General features: G+C 37.0%; 3 protein-coding genes across 4 annotated transcripts; 1 reads left to right on the forward strand and 2 right to left on the reverse strand.

Moving 5' to 3' along the window:
* The first annotated feature begins 151 nt into the window (after nucleotides 1-151).
* LOC122046709 (protein TIC 21, chloroplastic-like) lies at nucleotides 152-5,751 on the forward strand. Its single transcript, XM_042607528.1, has 4 exons — nucleotides 152-498; nucleotides 2,539-2,796; nucleotides 3,349-3,549; nucleotides 5,486-5,751. The coding sequence occupies exons 1-4, from the start codon at nucleotides 154-156 to the stop codon at nucleotides 5,597-5,599; spliced, it is 918 nt and encodes a 305-aa protein (XP_042463462.1). The 5' UTR covers nucleotides 152-153; the 3' UTR covers nucleotides 5,600-5,751.
* Nucleotides 5,752-7,728: 1,977 nt separating this feature from the next.
* LOC122046710 (zinc finger protein CO3-like) lies at nucleotides 7,729-9,163 on the reverse strand. The gene is made up of 2 exons (XM_042607529.1): nucleotides 8,579-9,163; nucleotides 7,729-8,170 (listed from the first exon to the last, which is right to left on the reverse strand). Exons 1-2 carry the CDS (start codon nucleotides 9,125-9,127, stop codon nucleotides 7,829-7,831), a joined length of 891 nt encoding a protein of 296 aa, XP_042463463.1. The 5' UTR covers nucleotides 9,128-9,163; the 3' UTR covers nucleotides 7,729-7,828.
* A 445-nt stretch (nucleotides 9,164-9,608) lies between these two features.
* LOC122046711 lies at nucleotides 9,609-15,433 on the reverse strand. 2 transcript variants are annotated; one of them, XM_042607531.1, is made up of 9 exons: nucleotides 14,861-15,433; nucleotides 13,198-13,278; nucleotides 13,045-13,104; nucleotides 11,668-11,711; nucleotides 11,537-11,579; nucleotides 11,370-11,441; nucleotides 11,190-11,291; nucleotides 10,973-11,106; nucleotides 9,609-9,810 (listed from the first exon to the last, which is right to left on the reverse strand). In XM_042607531.1, the coding sequence occupies exons 1-8, from the start codon at nucleotides 15,245-15,247 to the stop codon at nucleotides 10,987-10,989; spliced, it is 909 nt and encodes a 302-aa protein (XP_042463465.1). In that variant the 5' UTR covers nucleotides 15,248-15,433; the 3' UTR covers nucleotides 9,609-9,810; nucleotides 10,973-10,986. The 2 variants fall into 2 exon arrangements, with proteins under 2 accessions (XP_042463465.1, XP_042463466.1); XM_042607532.1 differs by lacking the exon at nucleotides 9,609-9,810 and having other exon boundaries at nucleotides 10,800-11,106.
* Nucleotides 15,434-18,208: the final 2,775 nt, after the last annotated feature.

Below are 18,208 nucleotides of genomic sequence, written 5' to 3' on the forward strand. Positions count from 1 at the left end.
CTTTTTAATAATAACGAAAATAAAAATATGAAGATTTATAAATTATAATGAAATATTAAATTGTAAAATAAAAATTTATTTTAAAATATTTAAAATTGCAATGAATTATCAAATAATGTCTGATATTACCTGGCTGTTATTTAGAGCCCGACTATGCTTTCGCCATTCTCTCGAGAAGCACGCGCATCGGGAGAGATGCAAGCGCTGCTGTACCACACCCCCTTCCGCTCCGCCGGCGGCCAGCTCCTCCCGCTGGCCGCCGCCTCCGCCTTGCCGATCCCGCCTCTTCCCTCGGCCCTAGGCCCGACCTCGGTTCGCTCTTATCGCCGCCTAAGCCTCTCAGTTCCTCTTCTCGGCGAAACCCTCCTTTCTCCCGCGGCGCCCGCGTTTCCCACTTCCGCCTCGCGTCTCCTCGATCCCGAGCGCCGTAAATTCGTGCGATGCGCCGCGAGCTCCCCTTCGTCCGATGCAGATTCCGAGAAGGCAAACCTCGCGCAGGTCCGCCGTTGCTTCCCTTTTCTGCTAATTTGTAATCACATCTTATTTATCAATTCAGGTGAAGATTTTGAATGCATACTAAAATGCCAACAACCAGATCTGTGTTCTTATTATTAAGCTTGTCTCCATGAAAAATAAAATGACAGACATAGACTTGCATTTGTTTTTTATTCACCAATAATAAACATATCATAGAATTTGCCGAGGTGTGATAATCGGATACTAGAGGAGGTGAATTTTATGCATCCATGAAGAAGAAACTAGTAGTTGCGAACTTTAGGTAGCAAAAATAAAGTTCACTGGATACGATCTTCTCTTTTTAACTTATATATTGTAAGTTTTAACCTATCAGACGGGTTTCCTGTTTATGGCATTGTTTTGTTTAGTTAGTAATATATAGTGATAAACTTCCAACCACAAGATCTATGTATTCCATTTATCGGGCTTATCACCTTGGAAAAAAGGAGAGACAAAAACTAGAGAGAAAGTCGGAGTTGCATCTATTGAGGGAAAACTCTGAGAGACACGTTTAAGATGGTATGGGCATGTGCTTAGACGACCAATAAATGCTCTAGTTAGGCGATGTGAAATTATGACAAACACGCATATCAAACGAGAAAGATAAAGACAAAAAAAAAATTGGTTAGCAACAATAAAACAAGATAAAATTTATTTAAGTTTAGATGATGATATAATAGGAGATAGGGTTCAATAGCTGACCCAACCTAGCTGGATGAGGCTTGGTTGTTGTTATTGTTATATAATACACTTTTTTATAGAAGTCATTGAGGTTTAATATTTGGATGGTAGAGAGGTGACTTTACTAATCCATGAAGAAGAAAATAGAGGTTGAGAAATTTAAGCAACAAGAAAAGGGTTCAGAGGATACAGTGTTCTGTTTCTAACTTATGTTTATTGTAAAATTTAACCCATCAGGCAAGTCTCCTTTTATGGCATTGTTTTGGTAGCTATGTGTCTGGTGATTTACTTCACGCTGTCTGTACTAGTATATGAAACAAGGAAGGTTGGTATGGGCAAACTGTAAGATCAGAGAAACTTATATTTAGACATTGAAAAAGAATGAAGAGGAACCACAACACATGAATTAAAAAGAAAAAACATATAACTTTTCGATGGTACCTAGTACCTAAATAAGAGATCATATTGAGAAGAATATACTAACGTTAGAATTGGAGGAGATAAATTGGAATATGAACTTTAGGGTGCAAGTGCAACCTTTTAGGTGTTGCTGAGTCATCCATGGATTTAACCAAGGCCTATGAAGGACTGTATTGGCCCCAAGTTAGAAGTTATTATGTTTCTAAAAATGAGTTCAAGAAATTGGTGTGATAAAGATGAGTATCTTGATATTGATGTCTGTTATTACTTGAAAACATTGGCTAATTAGAACCATTTTTATTTTTGGAGTAATACTTGATTGATGATCAATTGAGATTACTTTTGGGGGGTTGTTTTGATGTGTTCAACTATCTAACAAAGATGAGGTAGTTTAGAGGTGTTGATTGATGGAAAACTTGAAGAATTGACTGGAAGATATTGAGGCTCACATCTTCACTGACGAGGTTTAGTTCAACTAGGAACAATTGAATTTTTGAAACCTTTGTTTTGAAAATTGATATTTGATTTTTGTTTTCTATGCACTTATCCTTTGAACTTCTATTCTGTCCAGCTAAAACTTCTTTTATGCATGTGAGATTTGACTGGGTGATGATTTATCATAAAAGCTTGAACTATTATGAAAAGGATGATCTATACGTATATGTACTTATGGATTCCCTTCGGTTGTGTGCAGTCAGCCTGGAATGCACTAACCGAGCCCATTAAATTGGTCTACACAATTTAACTGGCATAAGTGGGGGATGTATGTTAACACTAGCGAGGTTCAAAATATAGGACGCTACTTTAATTCCACTTCTCTGAAGAAACTACTCTTCACATATATTTCTAACAGTGCCTTTGAATTGACTTTGCATACAGCCATATTTAATATTTTTTGTTTTCCTGCTAATCCTTGAGCAGGTCTCTCAAAGATTGGAGAACACATCTAGATATTTTAAGCGTTTGGGAAGTCTAGGATTCTGGGGGCAGCTAGTTTGCACTGTTGTCTCTGCTGCTATTTTATCATTCTCCTTAGTTGTCACTGGGAAGGTTACTTCACCCATCACATTTTACACCACTGCTTGTGGTATTGCAGCTGCATTTATTTCAGTCTTTTGGTCATTTGGTTACATAAGGCTCTCAGAAAGGCTGCAGAGAACTTCAAACGATCCTGCAAAGGTGATACCTTTCATAAACTCTAATTCTCTCCATCGAATTTATCACCTAAATCTCTTGGATAGATAGTTTTAATTCCACAATTTTATCAATGAGTTATGGTGATTATTATCTAGTTAGATCTGCCCTTTAATTGCATCACTTTCATCAAATATTGGTCCCATAACATAGTTACTTATGATCTTTAGAAAGTCGAAATTAAGTACTGTAATGCTCTACATATTGGAAACTTAGAGGGTATTAGATATATTCTTCTCTAGTGTATTTTCAAAATAAAGTCTCAGTATTCAGATCTTTTAAATTCGGAAATGACCTATATTGTGGTTAACTGAGAACATAAGTGCACAATTTATCCAAATGGGATAAAAAATTTGTGTCATGTTTTTCCTTACATCATGAGCTGCAACTTCAGATTATGCACACCATTATTGTCAGTACAGAGTCTTGTTTTTATCATGTCCACCACGTGTCGGAGACCTTTATCTAGTGAAGATTTTCAATAATTCACATTATTTTTGGTTCTTCTATGAACCTTAATTTCAAGGCTATTTTCAGGCTCCTCCTAGGACCGATGTTGTGAAAAGTTTAAAAAATGGCATTGTGTTAAACCTTCTGGGAATGGGTGCTGCAATTCTTGGCATGCAAGCAACTGTTGGGTTATTGGTCGCAAAGGCACTTACTACTTCAGCAGTTCCTTACTACCAGATGTCTCCCAGTCAGAGTCCTGTATTGCCCTTGGATGTGTTCTTGGTACAGGTAATAATGCATTTTCCTTACAGCCTGTCACGTAGCTCTTATCTTTCTCTTAGGACATGCACTGCATACAAGAGTAGCTGGAAAATAAATAAAAACAGTGTAACGTGAGTGCTAATAGCTGAACTAGCTTGTTAATTTTCATGAACATAGCTTGTGAACAAAGCTTGCCAATAACTTGGATGAATCATGAATTGTTGTTTGTAATGTTCATTTGATACTTAGCTAAATATTTTAAACCCGTCTCATTATAGTGGTGGGTTAATTGTGTTGGTCCTATCTAGATGGAACTAATGTTCTAAAATCAGTCTGGACAGCAGTTCATTCTGATCATTCACATAGAATGGCCCAGGCGAATTGGATGGTTCAATTATAAAAAACTCAATGCAAGGGAGGTAGGACAACTTGGTCACCATCCTAGCCTGTATCTAGGAAACGTTGCATTGCCTACCATTATCTTTACATATCTTAATCCTTTGGCTCAGAGAATCAAATTAAGGGTTGATTCTCTCAACAGATTAAGTCATTAATAAGAGTTGATACCATCTTGGTTGTTAGATGGATAGAAAGAGATACTCATGTTGTAAGGGCTTTGTTGGTGCTAGATATTGTGTACTTGGAATTTTCTTCTGCTATTTGTTGACTTTGGGATTTAACTTGAGATGGTAAATTATGAGCCATGTTTCAGTCTATAAAGTTAGTGGGTGGCCAAGTTTTCAACAGCATGTTTTAGTAGGTAGCTCATGGAAAACATTATTGGTCTTATGCAGAAATCAGGCACTTGCAATCATTATTCGAACAAATTTAAAAGTAATTGATTTCATGAAACTATAATTGTAGTAGTCGATAATGGCTCCCACGGGTTGGTGCAATTGATACCTACATGGGTATTTGCTCCAATAGGTGGTCAATTCCCGGGGGGTGCAAAATGCCTCGTTGGTGTCTGACTTCCCTCGTGCAAAGGGCTACTGTGCTAGGGCAAAATGCTCTCCTGATTTACCTGTTTGTATCTTGTCGTAGGGCTGGCGATATTGGACTGTTTGGGGTGAGCGATATCACCTTATGTTCCAACAGTAGTAGTCAATAATGAAAGTTAATTCATAAAAGTAGTCTACACTTACCATGGATAACAGAATGCAAATAATATCAAGTTTCTAGCACTTCTAATAAAGAAAACATGCAGTGCTCATACAAAATCTCCAAGCTAGATATCTGGTTTATGTATGTATATATGTATGTATGGATTCTGTTTAGTGTGATCTTGGACACTGCAATTCGTGGAGCTCTTGTTTATTATCACAACCTTTGGATCCTGACAGGCTTGCTCTTCTCGATGTAGCTTATCAGACAGCCCATGTAAGGGTATAGAATTCCACTTCTTGAGTTAGCCAAGTCACACGAAAAGGTTCCTTTGATTCTTCCCAGTGTATCTGTGCCATCTACCATCAGACTAAATGCTATAAAGCAGTTCAAGTCTTTTGAGTTTTGACTTCCATTTCTTTTTTTTCTGACAACTTTGTTGGAAGCACTTAGACATTGAGTAATGTTTCATGCAGCATACAAGTCACTGGTCTGTGTTAATCAGAATCAATTTGGGTGGTTATTTTTCCTTGAATCTGGATTCATTTACTCCAAAACAATTATCAAAGAGTAGATGAAAAGAATCAATCCTGCACACCAATAAATCATCTAATGTAACAACTGTTTGTTCCTATCCAGATCAAAGCTAAGTTCTTGTAAAATTGGTACTTAAAAGTATAATAAAGAAGTTTAACCTTTCCACTGAATTCATGTAAAATTATTGGTCAACTGGTGATTATAATCTGTCACACCTGCATTGTAACAGATTTATATTTCAATTTAGTCACTGAAGAAATACAGTTTCTACACAATGATTTTCTGACTAGTCTACCGTTCTTCCTTGTTATTCATTTTCTAGGCTTCTGCCAACACAATCCTCTCGCATTTCTTGGGGCTCGTGTTCTCGCTAGAACTACTGCGCTCAGTCACTTTACCACATCTGGAGCCTGTTCCTGTTCCAAAAGCTGTTTAGCTAGGTCAGTTTCTGGTTTGAAAAATGTGCTTCCTTCTGTAGGTATTGTTTCTAATCCAATTACTTTTAGTTTGTTCTCCTTGGTGCTCATTGAATTCAACAGTCTTAAAATTTGATCAAACGTCGCTTTTATGATTCATTTGCAATCTTTCTATATGTTGTCCGTAGGCATTATTTAGACACCTGATTCTATTAGTTCTATTCCTCAAATTACACAAAAATCTCACATAAATATCAGACAGACACACAATAGTTGTATAGATTTAAACAAATTAAATTTAAAAAGAAATGCCATTAATTTTTTTTAAAAAAGATAATAAGTTCATTATGCTCTGTCCAAAATAAACCAAAAGACTCTACTCTCAAATTATCAAATCAAAGGATAAGAAAAATCAAAATAGTATAATTACCAAACCACTTATAACTGATTTCTTATCTGCATCAATGTCCATTCATTCTTTTAGCATCACTGCAACTTAAAATTCCTATGTGTAGAATTAAGGATGGCACACTAACTAAGAACATTACCTTTAGACTTTAGTCCAAAAATATCAGAGTAGAGACCTAATTATTTCATATAATAATTAAGTAGATCGTGTGATCTAGAAGACCAACACAAAATATTTCATATAAAAAATTATCATCATAAAAATCATTCTTTATCTATCCTGCATATTTAATTTTATTAACCAAATTAATCAAACACCTGCTTCGCTGAGCATGGAAGCATGGAAGAACTTAGCCTTGGAGTGAGACTGTGACGCATCTAAAATTGTTGATTATTGAAAAACGAGGATGAGATGGAAATTAATGCAATAGATTGAAAGTCATAATGCGTGGTTGAGTCATTCAGTATGCCGCCCATGAAGAAATTTGTTTGCTGGGGTAGTTGTTGAGGAGAAATGGGAGTTTTATATGACCAAGTTACTTGTTGGTCGACAAATCAATATGACTTTGTGGAATGCTAATTTCACACCCTAGATTGTGAATAAATTCATAGTTAATTGCAATATGTATATTTGTCAAGAAATCTAAATGAAATCCAAGTTACATGTGTGCATGTTTTTCAGCATATATGCTGTCGGTATTAGAATTGTTAAATTTATGGATTGACACATCTAAATCAGTTTGAGTGTAGTGGATGATAAATACTTTACTTGCAAAACACTGCCATCTATAGTTGACCAAAATTTAATTTTTTGAAGAAGAAGAATACTTGCAGTTGACTATTGCACCATCATTCCATTGAATTCAATTTAATTCCAAACACGTGTCACTGTGATTCCACATGCATGTCTATCTTCCAACAACATTTTCCAACTTTATTTTGTCAGAATGAAATTCTTACCCAAAGCTCAGGCGAGGATGATCTCATGAACCCATGTAACTTGGACTTAGGAAACATCAATCAAACTCTTGCCACACTTTAACCAACTTAATGCTTTTTTTTTTCATTTTCTTATTTGATTTTAATTTTCAATTCAAAGCATCACAATTCCACCTAATGCTCAAACATGGATGCTTCCTCGTTTGACTAACTCATTCGTCAAAATAAAACCCCTCCCTTAGATTCCTATATAAACCCCCTACACTTGGGTACCTCTTTGCAAGATTAAGATAGCCTCTTACATACCGCTTCCATTCGGCGATCGGTTTCACCATCCTGCTCTAGGCATGGCCATGCTAAACAAGGTCTTGTTCTTCCTCTTCCTCTTATTCACAAGTGAATTCTTCTTCCCAACACAAGCTAGGGCTCTTAAAGTTCGAGAAGACATCAATCTTCTGAATGCTATAGATCATTTGATTAATGATCAATTGCTCGAAGGAATCAAGATCGGAGGTCAGAGCGAAGGCAAGGATCGCGGTTTCGTAGAGTACCATTTGGATGAAGTAAAGAATTCTGGACCGAGTCCTGGAGATGGTCACTAGTCTTCTAGTAGAATTGATTTCTTGATTACATGTGATTTTTTTTTTGTTTATGAATATGAATAATGAAAGTGTCTAATGTAATAGTCGACTAGATATTGTTGTTTGATGGTCATAAACAAATAAATTTTATTTAGTTATTGATCATATCAATTCTTCAAATTATTGATAACTTTGTTGGCTTGTGGGAATGAAAGAGGTCATCCATGGCAAACCCTACAATTATGTATGCAAACCCTACATAGGCATTTCGTTTACAAACAATAATTATCCATTGTAGCCCGCAGAGCTTCATTTCTTACATCAGAATGAGAAAGATGGAACTACACCAAAGACCAAATCTCCTCCTAGAGCAGGAGAAGCGAACATCTGATCGATTTCAAGATCGATATTCGACTTCTTTGCGAACCGACCTTTGATCCGTGGCCGTGTTTCTGCATACGCCTTCCTTGACGCATACCTTATCGTCTTCTCAAACCTTCTCATCTTCCTCTTCTCCCTGTACCTGAGCACCCTGGCCTCTCTGTCCATGGCGCTGCAATGGGGTGGCATTTGAAGAGGGTGATTGCCCGGGAAGAGACCTAGACCTATGGTTCCTTCGGCAATGTTGGAGCTGGAGATGTCTGCCATTGACGACGGAGAAACCTAAAGCAAAGAATTGTATACTTATTACATACTTGGAGCATCAATCTCAATAGAAACATACAAGTAAAAACTCCATGTCGATTAATAAGTGATCAAAGGATGAAAGCGAGAAACACTTTTGACTATCGAATATCGATCGATCTCTCTTCAAGTGGCATAGTTACTACTATGCTAAGAGTGCAACAACTACAAAGGAAATAGCATGACTTACAATATCCATTAACCTAGAAAATGAACTCATATTTTTGTAGAGTGAAAATATTGTTACATTCATTTTCATAGAGAATAATTATTTATAGATCTATTGCATGAAAGATATATCATGGAAATTAATTTTGAGATCTCTTATTTTAATATTTATTTATTTTAAAAAATTGGTTTAGAAATATCAAGTTAGTGGTTACTTACACTATGATTGAGGGAAACAGAGGAGTAATTGAATCCATTGGAGGCATCATATGCCATCTCCAACCTCTGTTTCTGGTCACTTGGCACCACGCCCTCGCTCTCCTCGCTTTTCACTTGATTGTCGCCGGAGTTGTACTCGACGAAGTCCAAGAGCTCTTCCACCTCGCCGGCGATTTCTTCCTCAGCGGCGACGTCGGCGGGGTCGAGGAGCAGCCAGGAGTCGGCCTCCTCCTCGTCTTCGCCGGCGGCGTCGTGGTAGGTCGGGAGGGCGACGTGGTAGGGGAGGGCGAGGATGGGGCGGACGACGAGGCCTCCGCCGGCGGCGCCGGGGTGGATGAGCGGCACGCGGTGGTGGCGGCGCGCGAGCTGGTTCGCGGAGTGGATGGTCGCGTCGCAGGCGGCGCAGAGGGCCGCCGCGTCGGCGCGGCAGTAGACGGCGCAGGGCGCCGAGCGGCACGAGTCGCACGCGCGCGGCGGCGGAGGCGTAGGCGGCGCCGCCGCCCACCCGCCGCCAGTGGCCTCCACCTTCAGCGTTAGATTCTGCAGCATCGATTGAGTATCCTTTCGCGTGCTCTGCGAGATCTTGTGCAGTTGTGCTCGACTCTTTACGGCGGCGGCAGGACACGTGGGAGAAAGTTAGCGGGTGAGAGCAGCTGGTCCGCTAACTTGTGGCTGGCTGCGGTTCCTGGTGGGTCCCGCGAGTTGACGAACAGAATGGCATTTTCACATCGACCCTTTTATAAAAATCTGAGGGCTGAACTGAAAAAGATTTACGTTTTCATTTTTGAAAATAATAAGTATTTCTTTAATCTATCCCATTCTATTTTTATTCTAAAAACATTTATGTTGATTTAATTAAAATTACTTCGTATATAATACTATAATAATAGTAATAAAATTTTTAAAAAATTAATTAAAGTTGTTTAAATTTATTTAAAAATACTTTAACTTAATTCTAGTATAATCAAATATGTTAAACAATTTTAAAATAAAAGAGTTTTTAAGATGAAAAATAATAAAGCACACTCTTTTAATTGTGAACCTTTAAGATTTCATTATTTCAATTTGATCCTTTCAATTTAAATAAATTATTTTTTGGAAAATTAAACTTCAAAATAATTCGATAGCCATGAGTTTGCAAGCCTACGTGGAGTTAAAAGCTTATCCAGACCGGACTAAACCCGGGCCACGAACCGAGCTGTCGCCGTGGGCTTCTGCAGTCCATCAATTAACTGCGAGTCGCGAATTAAATTGATAAGAAAAATATTAGCGAATATTAGCGAATCAAAAAATGATAAAATATTTTTTAAAAAAAATTGTTGAGAAAATGGCAATTCAAATTTTATAAGTAGATAAATTAAATTGATAAGAAACCTAAAATTGGTGATAGTGAATTTCTAGCATCAAGTAGAAGCAGGTCAAGTGAGTCAGCTGAGTCGCCGCATTGAGCTAGACGATCCTAATGGGTCAATCAAGGTTGGTGAGCCAATTGAATCAACCATACAACTTGATGTGGTGGAGACGACAAGGTCATATGGGAGGTTTAGGACTCGATCAATGCAGATACCATCAATATCTGACATACCGACCTCTCGGCTTGCCGCTAGTTCGACCTCCCGACTTGCCAATTGCTTACTCGAGCACCCGAGTGCCAAGCACTCCGAGTCCGAATGACTTGTGCTCCTGAGCTTGGATGCACGCGCGGGGTGACGGAGGGTCTGTCTGAAGGCAGTTGACACGGTGGTTACCATCTTGCTTGTTGTAAAGAAGTTCGCCCTCTAGTAAGGTGCATCCTTGGCTTCTCTCCATGAGGTATTTTCCTTAGACTTCTCTGATTACATAAATGAGGTGATGTTATTCTCAAAATGGGTTTTTCTAATATCTCATATGATATATTTTTGAGGCTCCATGATGACTCAAACATCCGAGAGATCTTGTTGCGATATCTCTTCGTGAGTCCTTTGACGCATGTTATTTTTCACAAAGTCAACCATGTCACGAGTAAAAAGTTTCGACAACATCACTTTGTGGTGCAACATGATGGATTTCTACTGCCACATCATGGCCCCGAGGTGCGGAGTAAATTTCTACCTATTGATCCATGTAAGTCTATCGATCTAGACGAGTTGATTGGTGGCATGCACGAGCCTAGTATAAAGAATTCTTATCGACATCGAGCTACAACTCATTCTAACTATAAGCAGATATTTTTAACTAAATCTAGTTCTATATCGACTTTTTTCTGGCCCGAATACTATTATGAAGATTGAAATCCTTGCTCATAAAGTTGTATTCGCTAATCAGCAAGAACGGAACCAACAATACTCCATTCTTGATATCGAAAAATATACTAATCATTTCAAAACTCAATTTTACAAGGATATTTGCGTATACCTTATGAACCGGTATCAGATTGCTTTCGCCATCCATGAGGGAAGAGTCAATGAATCCTTCAGACCGAGCTTGCTAAGGAATATCGAGTATAAGATATGCAGCAGAAAGACAAAGAATCCACAGTTCAGTAGAAGCTGCAACACAAATTGTAGAAGAAATCAAAATTGGTCCACAGATTTCGATCAAGAATGGGTTTTTTTTTTCCGCTGAATCTTACCAGGCTACCGAATATCAAATAAATGGCATTCATCGATGGGATTATATTTATTCCCATCGCGGTAAATATGAATGTTAGCGAGGCATGAATGTTGATTGTAATCTGCAAAAGATCAAAAATCTTTTTAGACTGAAAGCCAAGACCATAAAATGGAGGTAATATCTGCGACTTTAATAATACCAAGGCGAGTATGTTTTCTCTGATTAAGAATGACGACAACAAGACATATCCAACAGCTCCCATGGCACGAATCTGCACACAAACACATTCAGTATCAAACACTCGGTCCACTTGGATTTCTAGGACAACTGAATTGAGAGATAAAAAAAAGGTTTCACAGGACATACAAGAGTGCAGAGTAAAATCGAGGTAGACCAATTAAAACGGAGTCTGCAAGAACATGAAGTTAATTGCAGCAAAAAAATAGAGCCGAGAGATGTACAACTAATGAGATGAGATCGTTAGCATAGTTATGTACCTCCATAATGTACCCATGGCAAGACCAACTAGACCATGCAAAAGCTGCAGGTAGAAAAGTATTGTAAAAAATGCATGATAAAAAAATGGCAGATATACTCCAAGCAGACTCATAATGTCGAGAGAATTGTGGGATGAAGACAATAATAGGAAACTCTAGTGCAAATGTTAACGTTCTCAATCATGAATCATAAATGAACTAGCTTTCATAGCGTTCCAACATTCAGAATCATGTAGGAAAATATTTGGTTTAAAAACAGAAAACATAACATTCATGCTTGCATTTGACCAGAGCAAGTGCACAAACCGAAACCTTTAAAACTGCTTCGCATGGTGTTAAGCAAAGTAGTTCTTTGAAATAGCAGGGTGTCTCTAGAATTTGGTCATCAATTTGTTTGACTAAGTTGATTAAACATTCTGGTATGGTTGTGTGTATTGAAAGCGCTTTAAACATTTGTGTCCATTGGCACTTTTAGCTTTAGAAGCATTCAATTTTGAGGTTAAGTTCGCTGTTCATGTGACATAGGTTCAATAGGGATACACCAATTTTGGAGACTTCATATCTGAAATTGACCTATGAGGGGAACTGGAAAGCCACACACCTTAAACATTCAATGGTGATGGCACTTGTTTGAGAGAGGGGAGAAATGTCAGTAAGCATGTCTTGTCACAAAGCAGCGTCGATGTGCCAAACTGGTGCATGCAAATCCTAAACATTGACTCCTCATAAGAAACAGACACTGAACTCAATGGTTAGGTGTAGGGTCTCTCAGGCATATTATCCATGGAAGGGAAAGGCTGAGGATCTCACTCGCAAAATGGATAGTCCTTGAAGAGGTGCATGTGCTTGAGTCAATGTGCCACTATGGCTACATACTCCAAACCAGCACATTGTAGCTCTTTTTGGAGTAGTAGAATTTGTGTTATTGGAATTGTTTCCAAGAAAACGTCTTCCACATCTCCTAGTTTTTGAAGACAAAAAGTACTTCAGTCATAAGGCATTTCAGATTGAAAAAGACAAATTTAATTTACAAATCAAATGTTATCTTGAAAATGACAAAGAAACATGAAATAAAACCTTATAGAGATCTCAAAAATGCTAACTTAAGGGTCATATTTTTTATGGATATTTTGCTATTGAAACAGTGCATATTAATTGTTTTCAGAACTTGTTTGTTTCCAAAATTTTAACGTAGCTTAGCGAAGGAATACTAGATAATCTCAATCTACAATAAAATTGAAATGCAATTATGACAAATAAGCACAATAGGATCTAGAGACGAAGAGATAGATGGAAATATAAAGTTCACAAGCTTGTAGATGAACAGATAATGAGAATGCATTAGGATATTGAGATTATAAAAATTAAATTGCATACAAGGTATGTAGATGCCTTTACTGGACCAGATAACGTGAACAATAGCATGACAGTAGCTACCTGGTGAAAAACCAAAACAGCATTCAAATGCGAACCTGATAAACAAATATGAGCACAAAAGGACCACAATTTGGAAAATAGAATTATACAAACCATGGTCTTCCTACCAGCTGCAATCCCCCATCTGATTGAAGAAATCACTATCGGCAAGGAAAAGAAGCAACTGAAGTAATTCTGCAGGTATCAAAAGCAACAGAAAGTACACATTTCATGAATATCGTTCAGGTGAACCTGCTAAAGCTCTTCAAAGAGAACCAATAACAACAAACAGAAAACGAAGGGAGGTAATGTGTAGCAAGCAAAAGCTTAAATGAAGGCCTGCATTTAATACCTGAGCATATCAACAATTGGATATTAGAATTTCAAGTCACAACTAGGAGGAATTTAGATAGAACCATCAGAACCACTTAAACTAGGTCCAAAATGAAATCTTCAACAAATAAATAAATATATATATACTTGCAAACCATGAACGCTAACATCAAGATACAAGCATGGGGACCAATAGAATAAAAGTAGGAAAAACATAGTCTTTTCAGTCGGAGTTAACTAATAGTACAAGGTTCATTGTTTATCCTCTTGATTCCTGGAGATTTTGGCATCCTATTAAAAAAGCTTTCTGGGATCCTAATCTAATGTATTGTGATTACAGGGGCAGACAGTTAATTTTTGTCAATTTAATTATTGCCACTGCGTATAACTAATAAGAAAACAACAGATGCCACTGAAAATTTGGGGCTAAATTTTAGGGGTGTTTCAACAAAACATGGTCATAAATGTTATACAAGTTTGAGAATATTTCAAAGTTGTATAAGTTTTTAAAAGTTTGTTATATTTTTACGTCTTGTGTTAAGAGACTTGGTCTCATCATTTGGTTTATGAAAGAGATTTTGATCCCCATCTAATGAAGTATTGTTAGATTTATGATATTCTCCCGCTTTGTGAGAGTTATTGTTGTGAAATCCTCTTTCTTTGTGTTTAATGATGCCAGTGATTTTTCATACTGCATCAATAACTCATCCAACTAAATCAAGATAGTAAATTAGGAAAAAAAAATAACTACAAAAATCAACAAGTAGCAAGGCATTGAAAAATTCCTTTATTAAATCACTATTAATCCTCTTAATTCCCAGAGGTTGTCATTTTAACATAAGTTCTTGGTAGGATCCTATTCAAATGTATTATGGTCTGCATTTTATCAAAGGTGCACTTGAAGTTTAGTAATTATCAATCCCACGCATCTTAAAGATTTAACAAAGGGCGCACCTCGTTCTCAAATTTTTTTGTCCAAATGCCTATAAAGCTTTCAACAATATCTTAATGTCCTTCCAATAATCAAAACCAATAACTAAGGCCATGAATCAATACTTCAAAGAATGACAAATTTCATGATTGACTTATCTTAACATTTTGATCACTAAAAGGTCATTCAACACACATTAATAACCTTCTAGCGAGAAAAATTAGAATGTGCATGAATGCATTCCTCAGAGCATTGTGACTACTAAAAGACAATCAAGATGTTTTGGCCAAAATATCTTAACTTTCTAGTGGTCAAAATCAAAAGATTATGATATGAATGAACACCTGGGGCCCACCATAAACGCAATGGCAATCTCGTATTGGTTAATTCCCAATACGCACAATGTATGAAGACAACAGGCTTTTGCAAACAATCAGGAGGGAAACCTAATTTTGCCAAAGAATCATTCGATAGCAAGACAGTGGGAAATTCCTGAATGTTAATTCGAGCTACCTCAACAGCGAGGGAGTTGCTCAAGAAGTAGGCGAGGCCGGCAACAGAAGCGAACATCGCGCACTCAACCAACTGCAGTGTCTTCTTGAACACTTGGCTGTCATCGCCCAGGTCCTCCAAATCCGCCAAATCACTGTTCTCATCTCCCAATTCTCGATCGGCGCACTTCCCGGCTTCACCAATTGAAACCCTAGGGTGGAACTGGAAAAGAAGATTTGAGGATCGAGGGAGGGGAAAACATCCATGGGCAATCTGGAGTTCCATAGAGAACCGTTGGAGACGGGAGAAAAAGTGAAGCTTAGGCAGAAAAGAGGAGCATCGATGGGCTTTGAGAGCTCGGAAGGAGGAGAGGGGTGGCTGATGACAATGATGGCTTAAAACAAGCATTTTTAAGACAAGAGGATCGAGAAAAAACTCATTTTTCCTTCCCTTCTCCCACCATAGGCAAGACGAAGATGATGATGATGCAATCGCAGAGCGGCGGCGCTGTGGATTCCTCCGCCGGAATCTGTGAAGAAGCGGAAGATAAGGAGGAAAAGCGGCGTCGCTGCGAAATGCTCCGATAACGCTCACTGTACAAATATCTCACTGTTTAATATAAAATTATATATAAATGTCATTAGAGATTAATTTCTTCATTATTAATAATTAATTCGATAATTAAATTTAAGTAATATTGTGAATTCTAATTGCATTTTAATGCGAAAAAAAGAAAAAGAAAATGGATAAGGAGTGAATAAAAATAAGTTATTATTAAATAAATTTTGCATACAGAATCACATGAAATTCCCTCTTCTTTTTTTTATTGGCTAAAATATGTTCAAATAACTTTAAAATAATTAGACAAGACAAAAACTTAAAGAGCATTGTTTATTTATTCTATCATCACTCTATTTTAACCAATTATAATAATTTTAATTAAATTGTTATTATAATATTTTATATCAAAATTAAATTAAATTAATTAGAATAATTTTAATTAATATTGAGTTTTTTTAGCTTCATTTCAACAATTTAATTAAAATTATTATTATTATTATTTATCAAAATTAGTGATGTGGTGACAGTAGGGCCACATGACAGGTCAGAGCCTGATAACTCAAAGCTCTGACCTATTGTGGTATAGACGACCGCGGATAGGAGAGATTGTTTTTACTAGCTACATACTTAGTTCTATAATCATCTTCTTTCTTGTGCTTGATGGATATGAGAGATTGTTTTTACTAGCTATCAATGGAGTCAGTTTAGATGATCTATTTACACGGTAGGCCACGAGTACCAACGCTGAGGTCAATATCGATGTCGATGTCAACATTGACATTTGGACTAGCCTCCTTTTTATCTTTCTTTTTTTCCTTTGTTTTATAGTAAATTGACCTTTTTCCCTTCTCATGGTCGTTGGACACCCGGGCTATATCTCGGGTAGGATTATACCTGGCTCCACCCTTGCTAGCTAGATACTTCATTCTATAATTGTCTTCTTTCTTGTGCTTGACTTGAGCTTTGGATGAGTTTTGCTAAGATGTCTTATAGATTTCCTTCTAAATCTTTAACAACAACGTTGTATCTCTTGTGATACGATTAGTAAATAGAGGGTCTGATAATATTAAAAAGTTAAGGGTTAAAAGAATGTAGCAGTTAATAATTAAGGGAAGATGGCGGTTCAACTTCTTTGCTTCACCATATTGGTTAGTACTCGGAATACCGTTCTAGTTCCCCTGTATAAAAATTTGTACAAGCATAGAACTATCCTAGCTACCCATGTGCTCTACTGAAGTTAAATTTAGATTGCAAACAATGCTTAACATTATTAATCCAAATAGTCCTTCAGAAGTTAAACTTGGATTGGAAATGATACTTAACATTTTTACTCCAAGTTTAACCGATGTGTTCTTCATAAGTTAAACCATATTACAGAAGTTAATTACATATCTATTTCAAAGATCAGCTTCCAGGTTAAACATGGCGAGGCACTAAGCCTTTTTGGGTATGAGATCATCCACCACTTCCTAAACAAAACTTTTCAAAGAAATCGGATATTTAACTTCTTATAGTAAACTAGATTTAACTACAGAGACCTCAATAGAAGCACAATATCAAAAACTTGAAATCGAAAAATAAAATCGATAACAAAACGATAACCTAAAATCGATAACCTCTTATGTTTGATTTTTCAAGATCTATACAAAAGGATGAGCTAGTCATGATACGGAAACAAATAACTAGTTATACTTTTTGTAACTTATAGACATCTTGATCTTCTGTTGTATTCTTCTCATTTTCTTGGACGTCGTGTGGGAGACGATCTACCAAGACGAAATCCACCCAAGCTTCTTCCTTTGCTTCCAAGCTTCGGCCACCTTCCACCGAAGGATACTAGGATGCAATACCTCCTTCACTTCTTTCTTCTTCTTCTCCAAGCAACTGGCCACCAATGTCTCTCAAAGGCTTGATGCCGCCGGCCACAAAGAAGAGGAAAGGGAGAAGAGGGAGAGCCGACCACAAGGAATAGAGAAGAGGAATAAGAGATGTGTGTTTTTTTTAAACCATAAGGCACCACTTCCTTTTCTTTTATAATCCTTGGTGATTGCAAAAAAGAAAAGTTTTATAACAAAAAAATAAAACTTCCTTTTTCTATCATGGCATGGTCAGCCACAAGCTTATGCTCCAAGCAAGGAAATATTTTAAACAAAATTAAAATATTTCTTCTAAAATCTTTTTTGTAGATAGCTATAAAAAGAATGCTTTATAAATTAAAATCTCTCTTTTAAATCCTTTTATGAATATCTATAAAAGAAAAGATTTTAAAATAAAACTTCTCTTTTAAAATATGGTTAAAAAAAGAAAGTTTTATCAAAAAATTAAAATCTTTCTTCCACATTATAGATAACTACACATAAGGAAAGATTTTAAATCTCTCTTTTTAATCTTTTGTAGAAAAGCTATAAAAGGAAAGATTTTAAAATTTAAAACTCTCTTTTAAAACAATGTGGATGACATCATAAAAGGAAGGACTTTATCAAAATTTTATTTTTAATAAAACTTCCTTTTCTCTTATGATATGGCTGACCCCTTGCTTGGGCACCAAGCAAGGCTTGGTCGACCCTAACTTGAGCTCCAAACTTGGCTTGGCCGGCCCCTTGCTTGGGTTCTAAGCAAGGATGTGACCGGCCCTTAAGCTTGGTTAAGAAGTTGGGCTTTGTGTAGATATAAGGCTTTTGGTTTTGGTCTCCCGATGAGCTTGAACTTCCCGTGTTCGCCCCGAACACCCAACTCAAGTTCATCAATAATAACTCATACCACTAAAGAGTTATTATTACACTATCGCACCAATCCCACATTACAATA

The sequence above is a fragment of the Zingiber officinale genome, chromosome 2B (genome assembly GCF_018446385.1).
Source record: "Zingiber officinale cultivar Zhangliang chromosome 2B, Zo_v1.1, whole genome shotgun sequence".
NCBI classification, from domain to species: domain Eukaryota; kingdom Viridiplantae; phylum Streptophyta; class Magnoliopsida; order Zingiberales; family Zingiberaceae; genus Zingiber; species Zingiber officinale.